General features: G+C 38.9%; 2 protein-coding genes across 2 annotated transcripts in view; one reads left to right on the plus strand and one right to left on the minus strand.

The window, feature by feature from the left end:
* The window catches only part of LOC306986397 (uncharacterized protein), a 56,662-nt gene extending 40,575 nt beyond the window's left edge, over window positions 1–16,087 (minus strand). Inside the window, exons 1-2 of the mRNA XM_079589597.1 lie at window positions 15,958–16,087; window positions 9,758–10,081 (exon numbers count right to left, since the gene is read on the minus strand). Coding sequence (XP_079445723.1) covers window positions 9,758–10,081; window positions 15,958–16,018 — 385 coding nt within the window. The 5' untranslated portion in view covers window positions 16,019–16,087. The remainder of the gene's footprint in view (window positions 1–9,757; window positions 10,082–15,957) is intronic.
* Window positions 3,117–25,229, plus strand: part of LOC306986403 (CD48 antigen-like) — a 31,304-nt gene continuing 9,191 nt past the window's right edge. Inside the window, exon 1 of the mRNA XM_079589610.1 lies at window positions 3,117–3,127. The gene's annotated coding sequence lies outside the window, so the exon portion shown is untranslated. The remainder of the gene's footprint in view (window positions 3,128–25,229) is intronic.

The following is a 25,229-nucleotide window of genomic DNA, read 5'->3' on the forward strand; positions in this document are numbered from 1 at the left end:
GAATATCGGGTTCTTCCTTTCGGCCTCGTCAACGCCCCGGCAGTCTTCCAGGCTCTAATTAATGACGTTTTAAGAGACATGCTCAATATTTTTGTCTTCGTATATCTGGATGACATTTTGATTTTTTCTCCGTCTCTCCAGGTCCACGTACAACAGGTGCGCCGGGTTTTGCAACGCCTCCTCGAGAACCGCCTATTTGTTAAAGCAGAGAAGTGCACTTTCCATGCATCCTCCGTCTCCTTCCTCGGATCGGTTATCTCATCCGAGGGAGTGAGTATGGACGTTTCAAAGGTACAGGCTGTGACAGACTGGCCCGTTCCTGACTCTCGCGTCGCGCTTCAGCGTTTTCTGGGCTTTGCAAATTTCTATCGGCGCTTTATACGCAACTTCAGTCAGGTGGCAGCTCCTCTTACTGCACTAACCTCGATCAAGTCAAGTTTTAGGTGGTCAGAATCTGCACAAAGAGCTTTTGACCATCTAAAGTCTCTCTTTACCTCAGCGCCTATTCTCGTGACTCCGGATAGTACTAGGCAGTTCATCGTTGAGGTCGACGCATCAGAGGTGGGCGTTGGGGCTGTTCTCTCCCAGCGCTCATCCTCTGACAATAAAGTGCATCCGTGCGCTTTTTTTTCTCACCGGCTTTCGCCTGCAGAACGCAACTATGATGTTGGTAATCGCGAGCTGTTGGCCATTCGTTTAGCTCTGGAAGAATGGCGCCAGTGGTTAGAGGGCTCTACCGTGCCATTCGTGGTTTGGACAGATCATCGTAACCTTGAATACATCCGTTCCGCAAAGAGGCTTAACGCTCGGCAGGCACGTTGGGCGTTATTCTTTACGCGTTTTGACTTCGCCATTTCGTTTCGTCCAGGCTCTAAGAATGTGAAACCCGATGCGCTTTCCCGTCTCTTTGATTCTCCAGACACTTCCTCCGCCTCGAAGGAGATCATCTCTCCTTCCCGAGTCGTCGGTTCGGTTGTCTGGGGAATAGAGAGAGTGGTCAAGCGCGCCTTGTCTCACTCCGTCGCACCACGAAATGTTCCTAGGAACCTACTTTTTGTCCCGACAGTCGCCCGTTTAGCCGTACTCCAGTGGGCTCACACTTCTAAATTGACTGCTCATCCCGGCGTTAGGGGCACGCTATCCACTATACGTCAGCGTTTCTGGTGGCCAACTCTCGACCGTGACGCGCGACGCTTCATTGCCTCTTGCGCAGTTTGCGCACAAACCAAGTCCAGTAGCGCGCCGCCAGCAGGTTACTTAAGACCGTTACCCACTCCGTCCCGTCCTTGGTCTCACATTGGCCTTGACTTTATTACTGGTTTACCTCCATCAGCCGGTAATACAGTCATTCTCACGGTCGTAGACCGGTTTTCGAAGGCCGCGCATTTTATTCCTCTCGCTAAGCTACCCTCGGCCAAAGAGATGGCGCAGGTTCTTGTCGCGCATGTATTTAAGATACACGGTCTTCCCACTGACGTCGTCTCGGATAGGGGTCCTCAATTCGCGTCCCAGTTTTGGAAGGAGTTCTGCCGTCTGGTTGGTGCGTCCGTCAGTCTGTCCTCTGGTTTTCATCCCCAGACTAACGGCCAGGCCGAACGCGCTAATCAGATCGTGGGTCGCCTTCTGCGCAGTTTAGCGTTTCGAAATCCTTCCACTTGGGCAGAACAGCTTCCCTGGGCCGAGTATGCCCATAATTCATTACCTACTTCTGCCACCAGTCTGTCTCCGTTTTTCTGTTGCCTGGGTTACCAGCCTCCTCTGTTCGCTTCTCAGGAGGTCGAGTCCAACGTCCCGTCTGTTAATGCATTCATTCGCCGTTGTAAGCGTACCTGGAAGAACGTGAGATCCGCGCTGTGCCGTACTAAGACCCGAGCCCGTAAGGTTGCCAATAGGCGTCGTAGAAAGAGCCCAAGATACCTTTGTGGTCAGAGAGTGTGGCTTTCCACCCGAGATTTACCTCTCCCGTCTACTTCACGCAAACTGGCTCCCCGTTTCATCGGGCCGTTTCAGATTTCGAAGATCATTAATCCTGTCGCAGTTAGGCTTAAGCTTCCTCCCGGTCTCCGCCGCGTTCACCCCGTTTTTCATGTCTCGTGCATTAAGCCGGTAATTCGTGCGCCCTCTCGCGCGCCTCAGTCTCCTCCGTTACGTGTTGAGGGCGCGTCTACCTACACCGTGCGTAAACTTCTTGATATGCGTCGCCGAGGTCGGGGTCACCAGTTTCTCGTTGACTGGGAGGGTTTTGGTCCCGAGGAGAGAAGTTGGGTACCTTCACGGGACATTCTGGACCGCTCTCTCATTGATGATTTCCTCCGCACTCACCGGGGTTCCCTCTTGGAAGCGCCAAGCGGCGCTCCTTGAGGGAGGGGCACTGTCATGGTTCTGGGCTCTTTCTGTTCCTCTACCTCCCTCTACTGGTCTTTTTGTTACACTCACATTAGTTCCACCGCATCAGCTGAACCACATTATCTCCTCTCATCGACTTTGATTAGGGCTCACCTGTTCTCTATATCGATAATCATCTTTGCTACATCTAGGTCCCCTTTTCTCCCTGCTCTTCGTCAGATTCTTGATGTTTATACCCCGAGTTTACACGCACCTCTCGTGTCCTTGTCCTGTCGTATCGTGTCCAGTTGTATGTGTTCTACCACCTGTGATTTCATCTACGTTGGTAACCTGTTACGTTTGCTCTGCACTGTGTACAGCTTCGCTTACGAGATCGGGTTCGGCTGAATCATCTCGACTCTGAGGCGCTGACGAGGACGGTGGGCTGATAACGTCAAATACCCACGCTCCTCCCGCTAGTTTGCCAGGAGATCTGAGGAGCAGACTTTATTTCCTCAAAGACTGTTTATGTTTATATGTTACTGTGCCTGCCAGAGCGGCTACCTTTCTGTTTATATATTACCTGATTAAAGTGACCATTTCATCTCGCAATTGGGTCCTCATCTCCTTCTCCACTCCATCACAGTACCTCATGTTTCATCCTAATTCATAAAGTATTTTAATCACCAATAATGAGGACATTTTCTTTCACTTTTAAACAAAAAAAATGTTAACAAGTTCTTTCTTTCTTCATTCTCACAAAGAATTGGGAAGAAGAAGAGAGTGGAGATGCTCAACTGAGGTAAAAAAAACCTATAATGGTTTATTCTAGTATATGATATAAGTTTTGGTTAAATGATTGTTAAATGAAATGCATCACTTTCCAGACGAGGAGCTGATTATGGAAGATATGGAAACAACATTTGAGTGCTTAAAAATAACAGATTTAAAACAGATCTTGTTCTACTTGGGAAGTTTTTATATTATATCTGGTCAATGAGTGGCCATCTGAAAGCTGGAAAACACATGTTCTTTGCATGGCTTTATGATTTGGAAGATCATTATCAAATATGATTTTCACTCCTGTCATAACACAGTGTACTCCATTATACACATCGGGTAGTTGGGCGGGTTTGGCCAAATAACTAAATTAAGACAAATTGTTTTCGCTTCTTTTATAAAGACTGCAAGTATATGCATATCCTAACATAAATCATAATGTATTGATCTGATTAAAGATCCGCTGTAGAAGAATTTGTTAATCTCTGATACATCAAACCTGCAATCTCAACAATATGGTAAAATCTGCATAACTGTATACTACTTAAAACCATTAAAAATACAGATTATTAGCATCAATACCAGTTTACAAGTTCAAATACAAATTAAATCTGTATTATTTCATCAAATTTGTCTTGCATCAATAAATGTGGTCATATTAAACTGTACACTCAATAAATTAATGCGTGTTATTTAACATTTGTGATGTATTACTTAAGCAGTGAAGTTTAACCAGACAGAAAACGCCAGTCAACGCTGTGGAAAAGTGTTCACAAATATATATTTATTCTGGAAATATAGCGATAGACATGGAGTCTCTCTTCATACAGTATCATCTGATCCACAGACAGCATATATGAGCACAGCATATTCACTGATCAATTCATATTGCACACAAAACCAGAAAGCACTTGTGAACAGCTCTACATTCAATGGGTTTAAAAAGGCACAGTTGTTCAAGTTGTGCTGAAGAAAATAGAAAAATAAAATAAAAATATCTGCACGTGACAGCAGGTTCATTGGCTACATTCATTAAAGCTCGAGGACTGCATCCGACGGAAATATGATCTACATAAGGGAGATTATGAGAAAAACATTTTAGCAATTGGTACCAATAACAGCCAAACTTCACGGCTCTCATTAACAATTTTGGTACCATTGCAAAAAAAATAAAAATTATTATCTTCATTTAAACATTTGAATAAATTAATTAGCTAATTTAAGTGCTATGGAATAATGGATGACTATAAATAAATAATATTAAAACTTTAGGATGTAGCCTTTAAATACTGTTCAGTTAAATAAACACTGCGATAAAAAAACTAAAAAGCAAGTTAGTAATAACATGTAAAGTCACAGAAACACACTTTAGGTAACAGACCCAGGACTTACACAACAACACTTAATGCACGGATCGATATAAACACATCTGGGGGTTTAGTCCCGTTCATCGATATGGTTATTACCATGTGAAGCCGGCAATTTAATCTGGTTGTCAGTCACTACAGAAAATGAGTAGTGTGTGTACTTATCAACATGAAAAATAAAACTTTACATTATGAATTGGTTATATACAGAAAGCAAACATATAATTTTGAGCCATACAATGTTGGCTATTGCCACAGATATACCCGTGCGATTTATAATCCAATCCCTTATTTACATCGTGTTTGTTGGTTAACTTAAAAGAAGCATGTAGAGCTCATGATTAACAAAGCTAATAACTTAATGCTTATCATTGGCCGCTGCATTCACACACTCAACAAACATGTCTGTGATTGGCTACAACGCTGTAAAAACAAGTTGTAAACCAAAACGTGTGTTTGAAAGCAGTCGTCTATCAGAAGGTACCAGACGGATCTTTTTCAAATTAAACCAGATCATATTTCATGTGTTTTTTTTTGTTTGTTTTGCAGTTCACACTTACTAAACATGATTTGATATGCACAAATATTGGATTTGGACTGACAGCTTGAACAAGGTTAAAGTGTTTCAAGACGGAAGAAGAGATTCAGCATTTTCTCCACAACCGTTCATGGCGACGGCTACACAACCACCGCAATTGTTTTTCCAAATCTTGTTTTTTGTTGAGACACTGGATCTGTAAAGACAACAACGGAAAACTGTCCTTAGTGAGGAACAACACGGCATAGTGAAATATCCTTTATAGAAAAAGTCATGAGATGCATCAACAGAGAATTGAAGAGCTTCATACCTGGAGACAGCAGGAGTTTCTTCTTCTCCTCCTCCATCCGCTGTGGTCTTACTCTTCTGAAAGTCAACACAGACACAATGTAAACCAAATAAAAGGTGCGGTTTACAGTTGCTATGAAAACAACAGGGAAAACCATGCAGGAACATCTGCTATCTTGCACTGTAGATCTGTAGATTCCATTCAGTGTCTAAACTTTACATTAAATCTTCTAAATCAAATACATGCATGTTAGTCAAGTCACCTTTATTTTTATAGAGCTTTATACAATAGAAATGGTTTCAAAGCAGCTTCACAATAAAAAACTGTAAGGGTTAAATAAAAAAGTAAGGGCTGGTTCACAGGACGCAGGTCAGGGGAACGGCAAAAAGCATGTTTGAGAGATGAAGGTTTTTTTAAGTTTAACTTGAGCGCCGTGTTTTTAGTTTGTTTTAGTTTACAGAATTAATTATGCAAATACATAAAACATTTAGACCCTATACCTACTATGCTACTGAAAGAATCATAGATCCTCTTAATAATATTAATTCATCATTGTCATTAGGATACATACCAAAAACTGGCTATTATTAAGCCTCTCATAAAACAAAAAATAGAGAGGCTTAGAAAGGTCACGTTTCTCATTCATGGGACCAACATTTCAGTAGTCTATATCAATTCCAGTCATAAAAACTATTGTAATTATGTTTTACTATTATATTTGTAACTATTTGAACATGAATTTTTAATGCTATTAATTACAAATAAATAATGCATTAAAACCGTAGCCTTCAAGTTCAAATTCTGTTCAGGGGTGTTTCTCCCATACAACGCTGTAACTGCATCGTAGAAGAAATCAACTAGCCAGTCACGACTGTTTCCCAAAACCATATTGTCGTTTGTCGCAAAGTGGTCGAACATAGTTGGCTAACGATGCTTTTGAGAAATTAAAAAAAAAAATCTAAAAGTGCCCAAATGTCAACTTAACTCTTTTGTGCCTGCCTCCATGATTAGACTCTTGAATGGCAAGGACAAAGGCCTATGATTGTCTCTGGTTATCTAACATTATTTATTACTTTATATTATAATTCTTATTTACTGTTGGTTATTGTTATTTATTGCTGGTCTTATGGTGTTTATGCAACCGTTTGTGCAATAACAGTGGCCTTTTTAGCTGTGCAATATGACGCCCGTCTACATGTTCTGCTCCACTGTATGGATTGTTTAGGTGAGATACATGTGATTGATTTATTGTGTGATTTGGAAATGCAGCATACACTAATAAGCCCAAAACAAATTTCCCTAAGGGGACAATAAAGTATATTAGTGATACAGAAGTGTTCAGGAGGACAACTAAACTCTCCTGGGTTTAGCAGCGACTTTATTAGAAGTGCAGCGCTGCTCATATCCATTGATAAAAGAATAAATGTAAGTAATACTAACCTTTCTGAGTTTCCAGAAGAAAACGCCCCCCGAGACGACAATAACTAGAGGAATTAAAGCATAAAGCCACTGTAGGTCAGAGGAGCGGGGGGGTTTTGGACTGGGGGTGGAGTGTGGAGGAGATGTGGTGGAGGAAACTGGCGCTTCTGGAAAATACAACAGGAATAGAGACAATTAGAGGATTATAAACTCCAAATCAAACAACATTTATCACCTTAAAGGGGTCATGACCAGTGTTGGGTAAGTTACTCTAAAAAAGTAATTAATTACTAGTTACTAATTACCTCTTCAACAGTGTAATTAGATTACTGTACTAATTACTCACTCTAAAAAGTATTTAATTACTTTTAATTACTAATTACTTTCTAAATCCCATATCAACCTCAACCATCTGAATAATACAAGGATAGACATTAAACGGTTTTAATTCTTCCAAATAAATTCTATAAAATTGCATGAATTATCCTTAAACTGACCAAGGTTAAATAATAAACATATACTTTTTAACATCAGACAATAAATTGATGTTAAACCCACTATTGTTTTATATAGAATTGTTCTAGTTAATACCAGTCTGATCTCATGACATTTTATACTTATTTTACAAGGTGGCTAATTCGTACGAATTCGTACGAGTGAGGTCGTAGGATTTAGCCACCTCATAAAATGCATACAAATTGCCGTGAGATCGGATTGATCCATACACAGTATTTAGCTCAATTACATTAGAAGTAACTGTAATTAAATTACAGAAAAATTAAGAGTAATCCCTTACTTTACTTTTTAGAGGAAAAAGTAATTAAATTACAGTAACTAATTACTTAGTAATTAGTTACACCCAACACTGGTCATGACATGGTTTTTTTATTTTATTATTATGTTCCCTTAGGTGCAATTATAGTATTACTATAGTTTTTTTTACAAAAAACTTTTAAAATGTAGTGATTTATGACCTTTTCCCTGTTTCTCATCCTCTGATTCAAACAGTCTGTTTTGGGGGTGTTTCCCCTTTAAGAGTTCAGTGTTAACGCCCACTGCTATGATTGGCTAACGTCAGTGCCTATGCATCAATTATTAACGCCCCCAGCCAGAACCTGTGCGGATTCGGCGTATTTAAAAAGTAGTTTAAATTTTAAATACATTACTTACAGTTTGTTCTCAAAACAGTCATCCTTCAAATGGACTGGGACGTCCGCAAAAAAATAAAGTGCATCCATTTTTCCCTGACGACTGGATCTTTCGGCAGCGTATTCAAAGATGTTGTTTGTCCACAGCCAGGAACAGCACATCTGCGGCATCGTAATTTCCCTGTACACAGACCCACTCGCTGTCCGTCGACTGAACACTTGTGAGGCGCGCGGGCGCGACAATGATACGAAATGAGCGTAGTTGTCTTGTGCTGTGGAGGCGGTCATTATGCAAAAGCTGGTACGTCACTTCGTACCGTGACGTCACTTCTTACCACGGATCCAGAACGAGCTGTATTTAGAGCTTGATTAAATAAATGATTTGTTTATAATGGGGAGGACGTCTTAAGCTATGAAACTTGCAGGACGTTTTAATGGTACAAAGACCTCTTATATACCAAAAGATCAAGGCAAATTTGGTTTCTCATGTCATGACCCCTTTAAAACATTACTGACCAATCCTACTTTACCAAATGTTACAATCTGCCAAACTCTCAGACAAGCTTTTTTTCTTAATCAAAGCCGAATGAGGATCTGTTAGAACAGATTCAAACACAAATTATCCAAGAAATAGTGCAATAGAGCAAGGCAAGTTCGGTCCTAGAGAACCACTGTCCTGCAAAATTTAGTTCCAACCCTAATCAAACACACCTGAACAAGCTAATCAATGTCTTCAGGATTACTAAGGCTATAGCCAGGTGAGGTTTTTTCAGTGTTGGTGCAAAACTCTGCAGGACAGCGGCCCTCTAGGACCGAACTTGCCTACCACTGTGCAAGGCAAACAATATTTTTTCTCCTTTTTCAAAATCTATAAATTAGGGTCGGGATGCACCGATATTTTTTCCTCAAAACTAATCCGATACTCATAATACTGAATATTGTCCGACACAGATCAGATACCGATTTTTTTTTATTGATCATCATTGTAGAATATCTATTATGTGTGTGTATCTGATGATCAACCTTTTGTTTTTTAAACACCACTAATCCACTAAATATCCACTATTAATATATTTTTCAGTAAAAGCACATACTATATTTGTACGATTTGAGACAAATATAATGGAATATAATGTGATGTAAACGTTTAGCAAACCTTGACTGAATTAGACTTTTTTTAACACATTTTTAAAATGCTGTGTAATTACACCGTATCGGATTTCAAGTAAATGTCAAGAATTTTAGTGAGTTTATTAGTTACGTTTTCACTGTCGGGCCAAAAGCGGAAGTGCTAGTGCGTGACTGTCTGATTTCCACATTTAGCTCTTGCAGCCTATCATAAAATAAAGCAACTTTTTTTTCCAGGCGCTTCCTAAGTTTCTCTGACTGAAAATATTAACTGTACTGGGAGAGAGTGCTAAAGCTCCTCAGGTCGTATTTTGGGTGGCATATTAGCAGAAATTATCCTTCTTTCTAAATGTGATGTACATATGTCCTGTGACTACCAAATAAACAGACGCGACTGAATAAGTAAGTGTGTCCTCTTTCTTTTGTGAAATAGACCTAACGGTAAACCACTTTATTTCTGTGTGACTAATGTGCAATTTTGACATAAATTAATTCATTATGATCAATGTAGGTGTTATTATTGTAAACCTGTGGTAAAACATCGATGCTTGAGTTTTATTTTTCAAGTAAACAAAAATGTAAATTTCAAGTAAACAAATTTATTGAAGTGACAGTGGAAATGCAGCAGATTTTGGGACCGGTGCTCCTGGCCTGAGGCTATTAGCTCACTTAATGAGCACAGTTATGACCATTAATATCGTCTCTCATAATCTTGATTCTGGCACATTACAGGCAAACAGATTTATAATAGTGATATACTCACGGTTTACAACAAGCGTAGCGGTCACCTCATACACCTTATTAGCAGTGATGACTTGGGCTGTATAGAGGCCTGATCTGAAGATGTTCACATTCACAAGAGTAAAGGACACATTTCCTCCTTCGACTTGCAGATGAGAGGTTTCGACGGGGTCACAGATGGGAAAAGATTCAGGGGAACAGAACTGTGCAAGCAAACGTTTTCTCTCGCTCTCTCCTTGAAAAATTATTCTCACTTCATCGACTCTCTCCAGTCCGGTTTTGAAGGGTATGGTAACATTGTGTCCCTCCGTTGCCTCCAATTCGGACCCAGCAACGTCCACAGCGACTGTTTGGAAATAAAGAAATTATTTTCTATACTTTAGAATAGTTTCCCAAGTTTTTGTCTTATGTACTCAAACAGTCATTAAAGGGGTCATGAATCAAATGTGACATTTTGACATACAAGTGGACATTTTACTATAGAAATATTATTTATATATATATATATATATATATATATATATATATATATATATATATATATATATATATTTATAAATAAATATTGTATTGTATACACTACACATTTGAGACCACAAAATCCCTCAATATAAAATAGCATTTGTTCAAACTTAGATACTACAGTGACTCATTTTGTTCTTGCTGATAAATTATTGCAAATCCGGATCACTTCCACCCGTAGAGATGTAACAAAATAACTAAAAATAATTTTGCTTGTTCGAGCTACTCTTCAGTCCACAATTTTTACGAAACAATTACAAAGGCTTATTTAGAAAAAGTAAAATAGATTCATACAAAAAGTCATTTTAAGCAAAGCATTAAAGGTATAGCGGAGGATTTTCTTCTTCCGGGTGGGTAGTGTATACTATTGGTCCACCTAAGTGTCAATCATTCTGGTGATATGTTTACGTAAGGCCGTTCACACGCTGGCGTGCGCTAAAAGCACAGGTTGGGCTTCCCACTGATGCCGCAGTCGCGAAGATTCTACTAGACGGGTAAAGTTTGTCATGCTATTTGGAGAAATCGATTTAAAATCACTGCTAGTAGGCGTTCCCTCTCGGTCGGGAGCAAATAGAAATTGGAGAGGGCGGGTCTTTTCTAAAAGTAGGAAAGATCCTCCGCAATACCTTTAAATTATGAAAACCAAAAATTATTCAGACACCAGATACAATTTTTGATATTTTTTAGTGTGTGCAGGACACTATAGTTCATTTCTGTAAGTGAAGAGAGCAAAATAAAGTAAACTGAGACATATTATACCCAAAAATTATTCATACAGTGACTACCAGTAACATTTATAAAGATTTGGGACCAAAAATTATTCAGACATTTTGACCTGACCATGTTTTGCTCAAAGTTATGAATGATTCATATTTCATAACCATTTTCTAAACTATAGTGAATAAACTGTGATAATGTGAGAAATGTTGAAGGAGTCTGAATACATTTTGGTTTGACTGCAGTCCCGCATAATATTTGATATTCTTGCTACACATTCTTGCATTACACACACTGCTCTGTAAATAAACGGTGTCAATGTCAAAATCTTTCAGATCAGATCAAATCAACTCAAAGGCAGCAGGCTTTAGGCTACTATTCACAGCATAGCAAAATGTGGGTGTCTATGAAGTTATGTCACTACTTATTGTCTGCTTGATAGGCCGAGTCAAAAGAGCCCAACCACAAGTCTCTGGACCTTCCAAAGATATAATAACAATACTTATAACATAAGTCTATGGGATATTTTTTTGGTTTGATTTTTCGTCCACCGTGCAAACACACACATTCACTCTGGAAACAGTAAACTGTTACTGTCATTTCTTTGTCCTGTAAATGTTAGAAACGTCTTACATTTATAATAAATTTCACGCAGTTGAAAAAGTTACCACTCTCATAAAATAATTAAATTATACTTTAATGTTGACTTTTAAATTTAACATCCAACAACAGATATTTCAGCTAAATTAATATTTTTGCGATACACATGAATTGTCTTCCTCTGTAATGCCAGAGAATGTCTAATAAGGGGAGAAGGTTCACTCTCGCTACACTTCCGGCTTCTGACTGGTTGCAGTTCCACTCTGATTCCACATGAGGGCGCTCACAGGACGAGTGCAGAATGAATGGAGGTCTATGGAGCTATACCTCTCAAAATCCACTTTTCTCAAGATATAATTTTTTGTCTAGTAATTTGAATGTTGTATTCGAAAGGAGATTCAAAGAAATTGCACATTGCTGGGTGTTAGATTTTTTAGAGTCACTTATTTGCTTTAAAAAGTCTTTCAAAATGTCAATGACGTCATACACATCGTACGACCAGAGATACTGCTTTACGGCAATCCTTCAGTCACTGTGGTGCTTTCGCGCTCTGCACTTTATTTTCTCTCGAGGGATCGCCAGCACAGCTGACACAGGTAAACACACGTGCTAGAAGAGTTTCTGCTAGAATACATTCTGTTCCCGCTTCGGATGCCATGATGCCATCAAGCGGTATCTCTGGTCGTAATCAGTCCTTCACTGACCAATCAGCGTTCATTAGCAGAATGCTAGCGTGTTATGGGCAACAACAACTCAACCTGTAAGAAATCGAAAGGACATAAGTACTCGTTCATTCAATTTTCGACCTATAACCCATGTTGAACTTGCCAAACCTACAATCAAATCTGAGATTTCTCAACGGCAATCGGCTGAAAGGGACAAATTTAGCCGTCTAGCCCCATAGACTCCCATTCATTTTGCACTCGGGGGTGATCGCCCCCAGTGGAACTCTGGTGGAACTACAACCAAAATTCGGTACAATAGGACTTAATAGGGAGTGAACAGGCTCTCCGTAGACGGGCTCTGGTAATGCTTTGACCACTTCCAACGGTGTTGTGCCGAATATGACGTCAATTTGTGCTGCCAGTTGCGAAAACAGACAGGCATTAAACGGCGTATACATAATAGGAATTTGTGTATTGATCTTAGATCATGTATTTATTTGTATTTGATCATGTATTTGACTAAACTCGTATGATTTACAACTCGTTTGTATTGTGTTTTTACAACAGTATAAATAAAACAGTGTTTAGTTCGTAAGGGTAGCCTACACCTAAACCTGAACATCTAACGTTAGCTACTAAAGGGATGCAGACAAATTTGTCATTGGACCTCACTGCCAGTGCCAGCACATTTTCGTTATTGTAATATATGAAAACAGCAGTGCTGCTAAAATCATACTCCCCATGTTAAATAGCCTACTTATTTTAAATTAATCGATTGTTTTTCATTTTTTGCTAACCTAAACAATGACCAATGAAATTAGAAAAAAGTACTAAGACAAATGCCAGACACTTTAAGGCCAATTCACACTGATTCAACTCCAACTAACTCAACCACCAAACCCCACTAAACTCTCGTTTTGGGGGGTTGACAGCTTATAAACTCTTATTACTGTTTTTTTTTTAGCTTGTTTGCTGTAGTACACCTTGTCACATCGCAGCTATTATACATTGTTTTGTTTTTCATTAAGTCAGAAATGACAAGGAGTCAGCTTCTAGCAAAACAAAGTCAACGGAGGCGGATGGATTGTTTTTCCCCCGGTGGGCGTGGCTTTCTAACCATTATGGTCAGAGCCCCTTATTAGAATAGGCTTGTTTGAGATGCGCCTTGCCTCGCCTGAAATGTATACGAGAGTAGGCGGCTGCAGTGAGGGGAGGAGTGAGAAAAGTGCAGGCAAGCCGGACAGTTCTCTCTTCTCGCAGTGGATCTGACACCTGTGAGATCAAAGATGGATATCGCGGGATTCACGCTTGTGCAGAGTGTTGCTAATAAACTGGATGCAATTTAAGTTCTGTTGCTTAAATATGAAAATAAATATAATGAACAAGACACCCAAATCACTTGTTAGGCTATATAATCCCATTCCAAATACGTGTTTATCAATCTTTTTTTTTCTTTCTTTAATACATGTGTTTATATATATATATATTTTAATTACATAATCACATAATCCATATAGAGATCGCACTGTCAGAGAGTTTGGGAATATTCACAGATCATTACACATAAAACATGATATCAGAGTTTTAATATCAAACATTTTAAAAGAGAACATTACATCTTGGTTGTTTAAACCAATGAGCATTAAGCTGTGTCGTCAGCAAGTCGTTTCCCATCATGCTTTTGATCAGCGCAGTCGGTGGAGAGCAACTGCGCTCGCCTGCAGAATCCGACAGGTGTGCCTTGCGCTCGCGAGAGATTTTTGACATACGTCAGCATGACATCAGAGCCAGGCGGGACGCAGTCGGACACATTTCTAACCGGCATGCATCTCGCGGTGATCACCGGTGATCGGTTCTGCGCAGATTTTGCTCATCTCAAACAAGCCTAATTTCTCTGATATGGTTAGCCTTAACTTGCGGCCTGAACTTCCGGCTGGATACATCTCGCCACGCGCGCGTGATCCGTCACTCTTCAATGCCGACCGAGTCCAAACGCGCTGCAGTCGCTAGGAAACATGCACAGACGCGCACGGACATGGATTTCTGTCGCGCAGGAATGTTTATTTTAAAACAACCACAAGTAGATTAAGTGTTCATAAACCGCATAACGGCCAAAAAAAGGCCTAAGTGCCACAAAGTAACAGACTATGCAAATCTGTCTTATCCGAGGGACATTATTAAACGCTTAACGATCCTTTATATAAATCTGGGCCTGCATGGCGGCAGGAAAAACACGCAGAGATGTAAGACACCGTGTCTCTACCTTACGATGATTTCGGTACACCAAAGGTACCGGGAAGTTCGCCGGCGGGAACTACAGCAGCTGGATGCTATTGGGCTTGTCCTGCTCGTAGTAGTTGCGCAACTTGTGTGTGGGCCGTGCCCGTGAGTGTGCGTGCTGCGTAGGCGCGTCAAGGCATATCTGATTGGCTAATACTACACACTGAAGATAAATTAAATAATTTTTAATTAAATAATAACTAAAATGATCCATCTCTTCATCCCACACACCAAACGTGACATACAAAATGTCGTGGAACAGAAACAACAACCAGAAATATTTATAAGCTATCATTTTATTGTCATCACAGTTTGCCAAAGGGGGCTATATGGGGAGGCTGCAGCGCCAACAGGGAGTGCTGCAGCACCCCTAGTTCCCGCGTCCATGGGCTCTCAAGTGTCACGCATTGAGCGTGACAGTCACTCATTTCAGTCTTTTGTCACGCACTCCCGCCACACATTGTATTTCTCACGCGGAAAAACTTTATAATATATTTAATATGCCGCAGCGCCCAAAACCTCTCTGGCCGCACCGCTGTCACTATGGAACCGGCAGGAAACAAGCGCGTCGCCGCGACGCGTCTCCCCTGGAGTTCTTAGTTGAGCCTGCCACTTAACAGCCAATCAAAAAAAAAAAGAAAGGGGCTACAAAATAGCCAATCAGAAAATAGTACTATTGTATCTGGGTAAGATTTAACGTAACAACCAATGGGGGGAAAAAAAATTGTTCACGTGATCTTCCGAAAGTTTCGTTCACCCACAGAGGAAAACACTGGATCTCCTCATGATCTCCTGTTTTAATGTTACAATAAATTCACAACTTGTTTGACACAAACAATGACAACTTGACTGCTGTTAGAACATGTTTCCCAGATAATTACCATCAGTTTTTCATGAGTTACTGTAACTTAGCCAACAGTTTTACAGCCTGTTCACTGACAACACCTGCTCAGAACAAGTAGTCTATCACACGATGACTGACATATTGTTACATTATAAACATCTCTCTCTCCAAATAGGCTTAATAATTTTATTAGCACTAAATAAATTAAAGTGTATTGTATAGTCGATGTTATAAGTCACTTTTAAAATCATGTCATATTTTATAATATCCATGGCCATGCATTAATCATTGCATCTGTCTTTCAAATATGTCAGGTAAAAAGCATACTTTGTATTTGGTTGAATTGTCAGTGCCATGTGTCAAATATTATCTTCTGCAAGTCTGAGCATTAATAATAACAACAAAAACACTAATAATATTATTATTAATGAAACACCAATAATAATAACAATAATATAAAAACAATAATAAACACAAAAACACTAATAATAATATTATTAATGATAATAATTAATAATTATTATCAACATCACTGCCCATCACTGGAATGAAGCATTCCATAGGATGTCCGTCCCCACATAATTGCCCACCTACCTGTAGCGATGAAGAGCAAGAGTACGGCGATCATTTGTAAAAGAAAAAACGCGTTAAACATTTTTAAGGAAAAAAGCTTTTAAACCGGCCCAAAGTATACTTCAGTCACATGCACCGCTCACTGTACAGCGTACAAATACAAATGGAGCTAATATTTATAGGTGGGGAAGGGTTGCCAGGTTTGCACAACAAAACCAGCCAATTGCTCATCAAAACTAACCCAATCAAGGCCAAAATTAGTCAAAAAGCGTTCCGGGCAGTTTACCCGATAAAACTCGCGTGCCAGTGGGTAAAAATCGCTTCAACCCGTGCACTACACAAACAACCCGCGGAAACAGTGTAAAACTAGCCCAGTCCCTCCAATAGTACCCAGTTGCAGAGCTAAGGACTTGGCAACACTGAGGTGGGGCTAAAAGACCCAACACCAGGGGCCTGTTGCACAAAAGTAGAATTAAGACATCCGGCATAAATGACTCAGCTGAGCTCAATGAAGCCAAAACATGTGCATCCAGGCTTAATTGGTTGCACAAAGACCAAGCCAGGATGAGCAGACACGGATTCATTAAGCCAGGTAAACCAATCCTGGATAGGTGCGCGCTCACGGCTCACTCAAATAGACCCCGCCACAGATCACAGATTAACTGATTTACCATGGCAACTAGAGCCGCGTACTTTTCCCCGTCGGAAGCGCAAATCCTCATGGAGGCATACGAGGAGGTAAAAGATATAATTAAGAAGAAAGGCAACACCGCCACAGTGATAGAGCAAAGAGAAAAAGCGTGGCAAAGTATTGCAGACCGCCTGAATGCGTAAGTAGTGCACAATTACACACTCACCGCTCCGCTGAAACATCACAATTACAATTCAAATATTTAATTCACATCTCCAAAAACGCATTTGTACTGTAATTATGAAACGGTTAAATTTTTAATTGAAATGCACTGCAGATATGAGTGAAATTGTGTAAAGTAACTCCATCACACTGTATAAGCTATGATAAATTATTATTAAAGCCTTACATTATTATTTAACGTTACTACGCTCAGTACGGTTTAATCTTAGCCGTTGTACTCTGCTTCTTATGTTGTCCACCGTTTTTTTTTGTGTGTTTCTCCTGCTTTTATTAATGTAAAGCTGCTTCGACAGAATGAAACAATTGTGAAAAGTGCTATATAAATAAAATGTAATTGAATAAATAGATGAGCTATAATAATAATCACTTTAATTTATATAGCGCCTTTCAAAGGACCCAAGGTCGGTTGCTCACTGCACTGCAAAAATGTCTTTCTTACTTAGTATTTTTGTCTTGTTTTCAGTAAAAAAAAAATATCTACAAAAAATCTTCAATATTTTCTTGAGCAAAATTACCTAGGAAAATAAGCAAAAAAATCTGCCAGTGAAACAAGAGAACTTTTCTAAAATTAAGTGTTTATGGAAAAGAAAACTTATTTCAAGAGAATTTTTCTTATTATATTGACAGATTTTTTTATTTGTTTTGCTTGTTTTAAGCACACATTTACTTAAAGTTTATATTTTTTGTCTAAACTATAAGGAAGGAGAGGGCCCAGAGTGCCACCAGCCATGGACTGGGACAATCCGGCAATCTTCCCTGATGACGACAGTGGTCGGCTGCTGAGGGACCAATATGTGTTGAATTATTTTAGTTAGTATGTGTGCTTGCAATTTTGGTTAAATATGTCCTGCGGTGGCAGAGGAATTTGGTTTTTTTTGGGTTCATTTTTTTACGAATTTGGCCTCTTATGATGTTTGTGCGGTATACTGTGTGTAATACAAGGCTGCAGGGAGGCTACTGCATTCATTCATTTGTCTGTTCAGTTGATGTGTATAGATTTGTCCTGCATTTATTTTAGTGTGCAGACATGCAGGGTGTGTTATATACAGACCTTTGAATGTGTATGTATCATTTTGTATAATATGCTTTGATTCTGTGCTTTCCATCTTGTAGACTGTGACTTCAGTTTCGAAAGGAGCAGATGGTTTACCTGCTTTGTTTTGTCCTTATTCAATAAAGGAACATAATGTTACACATTGTGTTTTTATATTCATATGGAATGTGTATTTGTTTATATGACAGAGTACTAGGGCCACACTGAGGAAAAAGGATAAAGTCATACATTTATGAGGCTGGTTCTTTCTGCAGAAAAGCTACATATTCTTTTTACAGTTTTGATACTTATGACAATGTGATACTTAATATTCTGGCACATCAGCATGTCTTTGTTTATGAAACTGAAGTACAATTTCACGAAATGCCCCACATCTGTCATTTTAACAACTGTCCTCCTTTAAAACAACTGGTTACAATATTATGACTTGTCTTTTTTTTTTTTCTATGTGGCCCTAATATTCTATAATTTTATATATAGCCTTATAGTCTATGGGAAACTGTAAATTATCTAATGATAGTAACATCATCTAAAAATCATTATTTATCCAAAATGATTGAAATTAATGATCACAAACGTTTAAATAATGACAGTGGGTCTAGTTATATGTGATAACAATGTATAGTGAGCAGTGAAATAACTATTGGTTTCCATTTGTGGTGACTGCTGACTGACATTAGGGATGAGATTAAATAGATCCTGGAATTTAGCCTGGTCTGGAGCAGGCTAGCTCCACAGAATAAATCTCCATGGTAATTTATACCATAACATATCCTCCTGCCCCCTATCCAGCTTTAGTGCAACCGGATTACGGATCAATTGAGCCAGGATCACCAAGATATCCTGGCTTAATCCCGTATCCTAGTTTTGTGCAACAGGCCTCAGTTCAGGTTTGTCAGTGACGACATCACTGTTAACAATCACGGTTAGATCAACAACGTCAGCCAATAAGATGTCGACTTTTTTGCCGTCAGCCAATAAGATGTAGCCTTTATATACTGTCTATGGATGTAGCCTCTTTTGCCGTCAGCCAATAAGATGTCGACTTTTTTGCCGTCAGCCAATAAGATGTAGCCTTTATATACTGTCTATGGATGTAGCAGAGAATGTCTAATAAGCAAGGGGGTAATCCATCCGCCGGAAACTGAAGCCTCCGCGGGCGCCGCCATTGTAGCAGAACTTCACCTGCTGTTAGCATTCCATTGACTCCCATTCATTTTTGCGTCACTTTGACAGCGAATAACTTTACATCTGAGGCGTTCAAAGACTCCATTTGTCCATTATTTATTTCTAAAGAAACTCGACAATGTATAAAAGGCTCCATTACCTTGTACCTTACGTTATGGCCCCGTAGAAGCCGTTTTTGTAAAAATAGGCTAACGATTGCGTCATAACTCACGCGACTCTCTGTCGCACTGTAGAGAAATTACCGTATAGACCGGCGGAGAAGCTCGCAGGCAATCGGGGGGACGTGGAGGCATTAAGTCCGATAAAGTGAAGGGAGTAGCCCACAGAGAGTGATAAAGTTGATCCTGCTGCGAGCTCCTGGACAGCTAATGCTCACGCTCTCCGTCTCTGCGAGATTCGGAAGGGAATGATTCAGATTTCTCTCCGCACAGCTACTAGAAGACTGAAAACTGTCAGACACGTTGCTCACGTGTTCAAGCTCAGTTTGAGCCTGCGCAGTTCGCCTGGCGATCAGGAAGTGAGTGCTTCAAATGGGCTTCACTTTTCTCCGTTGAAGTCTATGGGGTCGCTGTGTCCATCTTATATACTGTCTATGCTAATAAGGGGAGAAGGTTCACTCTCGCTACACTTCCGGCTTCTGACTGGTTGCAGTTCCACTCTGATTCCACATGAGGGCGCTCACAGGACGAGTGCAGAATGAATGGAGGTCTATGGAGCTATACCTCTCAAAATCCACTTTTCTCAAGATATAATTTTTTGTCTAGTAATTTGAATTTTGTATTCGAAAGGAGATGCAAAGAAATTGCACATTGCTGGGTGTTAGATTTTTTAGAGTCACTTATTTGCTTTAAAAAGTCTTTCAAAATGTCAATGACGTCATACACATCGTACGACCAGAGATACTGCTTTACGGCAATCCTTCAGTCACTGTGGTGCTTTCGCGCTCTGCACTTTATTTTCTCTCGAGGGATCGCCAGCACAGCTGACACAGGTAAACACACGTGCTAGAAGAGTTTCTGCTAGAATACATTCTGTTCCCGCTTCGGATGCCATGATGCCATCAAGCGGTATCTCTGGTCGTAACCAGTCCTTCACTGACCAATCAGCGTTCATTAGCAGAATGCTAGCGTGTTATGGGCAACAACAACTCAACCTGTAAGAAATCGAAAGGACATAAGTACTCGTTCATTCAATTTTCGACCTATAACCCATGTTGAACTTGCCAAACCTACAATCAAATCTGAGATTTCTCAACGGCAATCGGCTGAAAGGGACAAATTTAGCCGTCTAGCCCCATAGACTCCCATTCATTTTGCACTCGGGGGTGATCGCCCCCAGTGGAACTCTGGTGGAACTACAACCAAAATTCGGTACAATAGGACTTAATAGGGAGTGAACAGGCTCTCCGTAGACGGGCTCTGGATGTAGCCTCTTTTGCCGTCAGCCAATAAGATGTCGACTCTTTTGACGTCATCAAGTCTGAACTAGTATGGGAGCAGGAGAGGAGATAACCGCTCTATCGACTTTTGTACAATTTATTTTATTTCCCTTTCTATTTGAGACCAGAGTTAAATGTTTATTTGTATGTTTTTTCTCACTCAATCCCCATGTATGCGGATGAGTGTGACGTTTAAGTCGTTTTATTAAACCCGGGGAAAATACGCCATCTCTCGTCTTTCGCGCATCTTTTCCTCCTACACTTGTTCCTCTCTCTGGGCAACAACATCAACTTTTGTTTTACAATGGATGTAAATTCAGGAAGGGAATCGGCAATAGATCTAACAACTGTTTCAGATAAATTAGGAGGAATAATAAATTGAGAAGTATTAAAGAAATGTACATTTGGTAGCCTACTAGTGATCATTTTCTAGCCTACAATTGTAAATAGGCTAATGAGATGAGGGAAAACAAGGAAATAAGTGGAAGTTTGAGAAAGCTAATTGGAAAAAATTCAAAGTAATGATGAGTGAGGAAGAAATAAAAACGATCAAGTTTAAATAAGGATAAATATAGAATTAGTTTCAGTGAAATGATTAAAATAAAAAGGGAAGTGAAGAGAGAGTATTGGAGATCATTTTGTGAAGAAATTGGTACTTCAGTGAAGGAAATTATTTTAAAAAGTAATTAAAAAGGTGAAAACGCAATAAGTGACAAAGAGAGAAATGTTCTGAAAAGAGTTTTAAAAGAAACTGAGAAACATAACAAGTGTATATGGGGTTTACCTGATCTCTGATCAGTTTTATACATTCGTGGACGTTTTAATAAGACATTTGTATAATTATAATGAATAATAGTAATTAATAGTCTCTTTTTGGCCTGTTAAGCTGAGCCATCAATGGAACAAACAAAGCCCTGAAAATGTATAAAAGAACATATTATACAGACACTTGATGTTTAATCTTATTAGATGATTAGTTAATTGCATTTGACATATTTTACTTTCAATAAAGCATTTGCAATGGAGTTGTAAAAACTGTTTTAATGCATGTTTGGCCTGAGGTTGTGTTGCACTACACTGTTCTGGCCAGCAGGGGTCGCCAGCGTGTGGCATTTCGAACACTTCGAAACAGTGAATCATTTTGTGAAGCAATTGATTCAATTGATTCGAATCTTTTTCTCTCATCACTAATTCGAAAACCAATATACGGGAATAAAGAACCCTAAACAGTAACCCAAATAACAATTTCAGCAAATAAAGGGTTCTTCAGGACAATATGGTTATAAGTACAACTGTTACTACGTGTAAAGAAACTTTAAAGAAACATCTGGCACACTGGGCACCTTGAAATTAATTCAAGTGAGGTTTACTCCCGTGATTTGAGATAACGCCAGCTCTAGTTTGGATCTGATTACGTCCCCTTATACGGATCGGTCTTCTTGGCCTTGGGAGAGGGAAGTGTTTATAATTAATTCATGTATTTATGGACTGTTTGATTGTGTGGCGAGCAACGGGTGAGGAGGGAAGTGATGGTGAATGGAGAAACATGCCTTGTGTGTGTGTAGGCTGTGTGCTGCTTTTAGTGTAAAACACATTTTGATGTAGGCCTATTGGACAGTGTAGGGTGTAACGCATTAAACTTGAGGCTACTCAAATCACTTTTTTCAAATAACTAGTAAAGTAGCACATCACTTTTAAATTTACAACAAAATATCTGAGTTACTTTTTTAAATTAGTAACTGTCAAGTTAGGCTACTTTGTTTTCCCATTTATTGACTGACAGCTCTCCTGTCCCCATGTTGACAAAAACCCTGAGTAAGTGCAGAGGCGTTGTGTGTGAACATGATGGTTATTGTAGTTCTAGACTAAATGTGAGCGTGCATTTACACATCTCACTTGCACAAAAACAGATTCAGTATTCATCAAAAGGAATAATCAGAATATACGCAAACCTCCAATAATTAAATAGGCCTATGTTATATAAAACAAATATTTGTATGCATTTAATCTTATACTTTATTGACCAATGCACATGCTGACCTTCAATGATTCAGTAAATTTGCATTTCCTTCAGCGGCCTTATAATTTCAATTTTGGTGTGAAAGGGCCTTTACATTTGCTTAAAACTAACTTTTTATTTTATTTAAGAAAAGAAAAACAAGACCAGCCCAGGTGAGAAAGAGTAACATAATGCATTACCTTTCTTAAAAAGTATGTAACGCACGCAACTACTTTTTAAGGGAGTATTGCAATATTGTAATGCATTTCTTTTCAAAGTAACTTTCCCCAACACTGGCATTGATCATGAAACCTTTGATGTGGAGAATTGCAGGTTGTCCCGTGTTTCTTTTCCTCTTCTACACCTGTGCCCATGTTATGAGTTTTATCTTCTTCTTTTTTTAAATAGCATAATTCCCTTTGTTTAAAAGGCTGTTTTAAGAGATTTAATACAACAGCATTGGCTGTCATGGAAATTAATAAAAGATGTAAGGGGACATTGGATGACCCTTTTAAAGAGATGTAAAATAAGTATCTAATGTCCAGAGTGTGTATGTGAAGTTTTAGCTCAAAATACCCCACAGATAACTTTTTATAGCATATTAAAATGGTCACTTTGGGGGTGTGAGCAAAAACTTGCCGCTTTTGTGTGTGTCCCTTTAAATGCAAATGAGCTCCCGCCTCGAGCAACAACAAAACAGGACAATAGCTATGTTTCCAATTTCCATCCACACGTTTTTAACCGAATTAAGTGATATTGAATGAAAAATGCCTTTTTTAAACCAACGTTTGGGGTTGTCCATATTTTACCCAAAATTGGGTTGAAACAACCCAGCATTTTTTTAGAGTGAAGTGATGTGATATCGAATGAAAAATGCCTTATGGAAACAGTAAAATTCGATTGAATTTCATGAATATCGACTCAAATGAAATACGTTCGGTCTCATCGGATTTTTTCTTGATCGATATACGGCTTATGCGATAAACGCTGATGGAAACGTTATTTGCCGAATAAATAATGAATTTAATTTTGTCTAGCAAAACTTTGTTCGCAAATGTTGGCTTGAATGTTGTGCGAAAATGAATGGAAACACCTTAAAATGTCTCAAATCAATTCGATATATCAATTTGATCGCAAAACAGCGTGTGACGTCATTACACACAGGTTTTTATTCGTTTTAAAGCTGTTGGATGTATACACACTTTCACCAGCTTTATTCGCATACGTTTTTTTTACCGAACTTCAGATAATTCAATTGACAAGTGGATGGAAACTTAGCTAATCTCACGCAATAAAGTGTCAGAAACTAAACTAGCAGTGTTCAGTTCAACCCGGAGTCAGACAATAATGCCTAGAGCCAGAGAATATGTGACCCTGGACCCCAAAACCAGTCACATGGGTCAATTTACTGAATTAGAGATTTATACATCATCTGAAACTGAATAAATTAGCTTTCCATTGATGTGTGGTCTGTTAGGATAGGACAATATTTGGTCGAGATACAACTATTGAAAATCTGGAATCTGAGGAGCAAAAAAATGTAAACATTGAGAAAATCTCCTTTAAAGTTGTGCATTTATGTTCACGATTGTGCTGCATTCACTCACAAAAATACATGTTTTATATATTTACGGTAGGAAATTTACTAAATATCTTCATGGAACATGATCTTAATATCCTAATGATTTTTGGCATAAAAGAAAAATGGATAATTTTGACCCGTACAATGTATAGTTGCTATTGCCACAGATTTACCCGTGCGACTCCAGACTGGGTTTGTGGTCCAGGGTCACATATTAATGATGACTCGAGTTGAGTATTTGCGTTAAATCTGTGCAGATTGTTTGATTGTTGAGTTTGTGATCCAGGGTCACATATGTTCTGATAATGGAGTTTGACTGATTGACTATTGCCACAATTTTTTGGGGGGTTCAAAATGGTTTTGTGGTCCAGAGTCACATATGTGCTGCATGTAGTTTCAGTTTAATTATGGTTATAACTTATGTTGTCATCTTACTTTTATCCATATCAGATAGTTGTAGTGGATATTAGTCCACTACTGCCCCGTCTGTTATATTATATAGACTCATTACATGCAAAGTGAGATATTTCAAGCCTTTATTTGTTATAATTTTGATGATTATGGCTTACAGCTTATGAAAACCCCAAATTCAAAATTAGATTATTGTGAAAAGGTTTTCATAAGCTGTAAGCCATAATCATCAAAATTATAACCAATAAAGGATTGAAATATCTCACTTTGCATGTAATGAGTCTATATAATATATTAGTTTCAGCTTTTAAGTTGAATTACTGAAATAAATGAACTTTTGCACCATATTCAAATTTTTCGAGTTTCACCTGTACATAAAGACTGTTATATTCACTCTTACATCCAACAATAAAACACCTGAGTTGCTTACGAGACACTCTTGTGTCATGGGTGATCTTATTCAAGCATATCTATCCATAAATCCATGAACTTAATAAGCTGGTCTCATTGGTCGCTTTTCAGAGGATGTTAAGTGATTTGGAGGCTGTAGATGTTCTGATGTGTTAAGGATTGTGGTTGACTTCGAAGGATTTGCTATTTCAGTTGTTTTATGTTTTTATTATTTTTGTGTATTTTGTGTCTGTATGGTTGCTGCCTGTCTTGGCCAGGACACTCTTGAAAAAGACAGTAACAAAGTACAATTACTTGAGTACTGTACTTAAGTACACTTTTTGAGTATCTGTACTA

This window comes from Phoxinus phoxinus, assembly GCF_949152265.1.
Source record: "Phoxinus phoxinus genome assembly, chromosome: 18".
Taxonomy (NCBI): domain Eukaryota; kingdom Metazoa; phylum Chordata; class Actinopteri; order Cypriniformes; family Leuciscidae; genus Phoxinus; species Phoxinus phoxinus.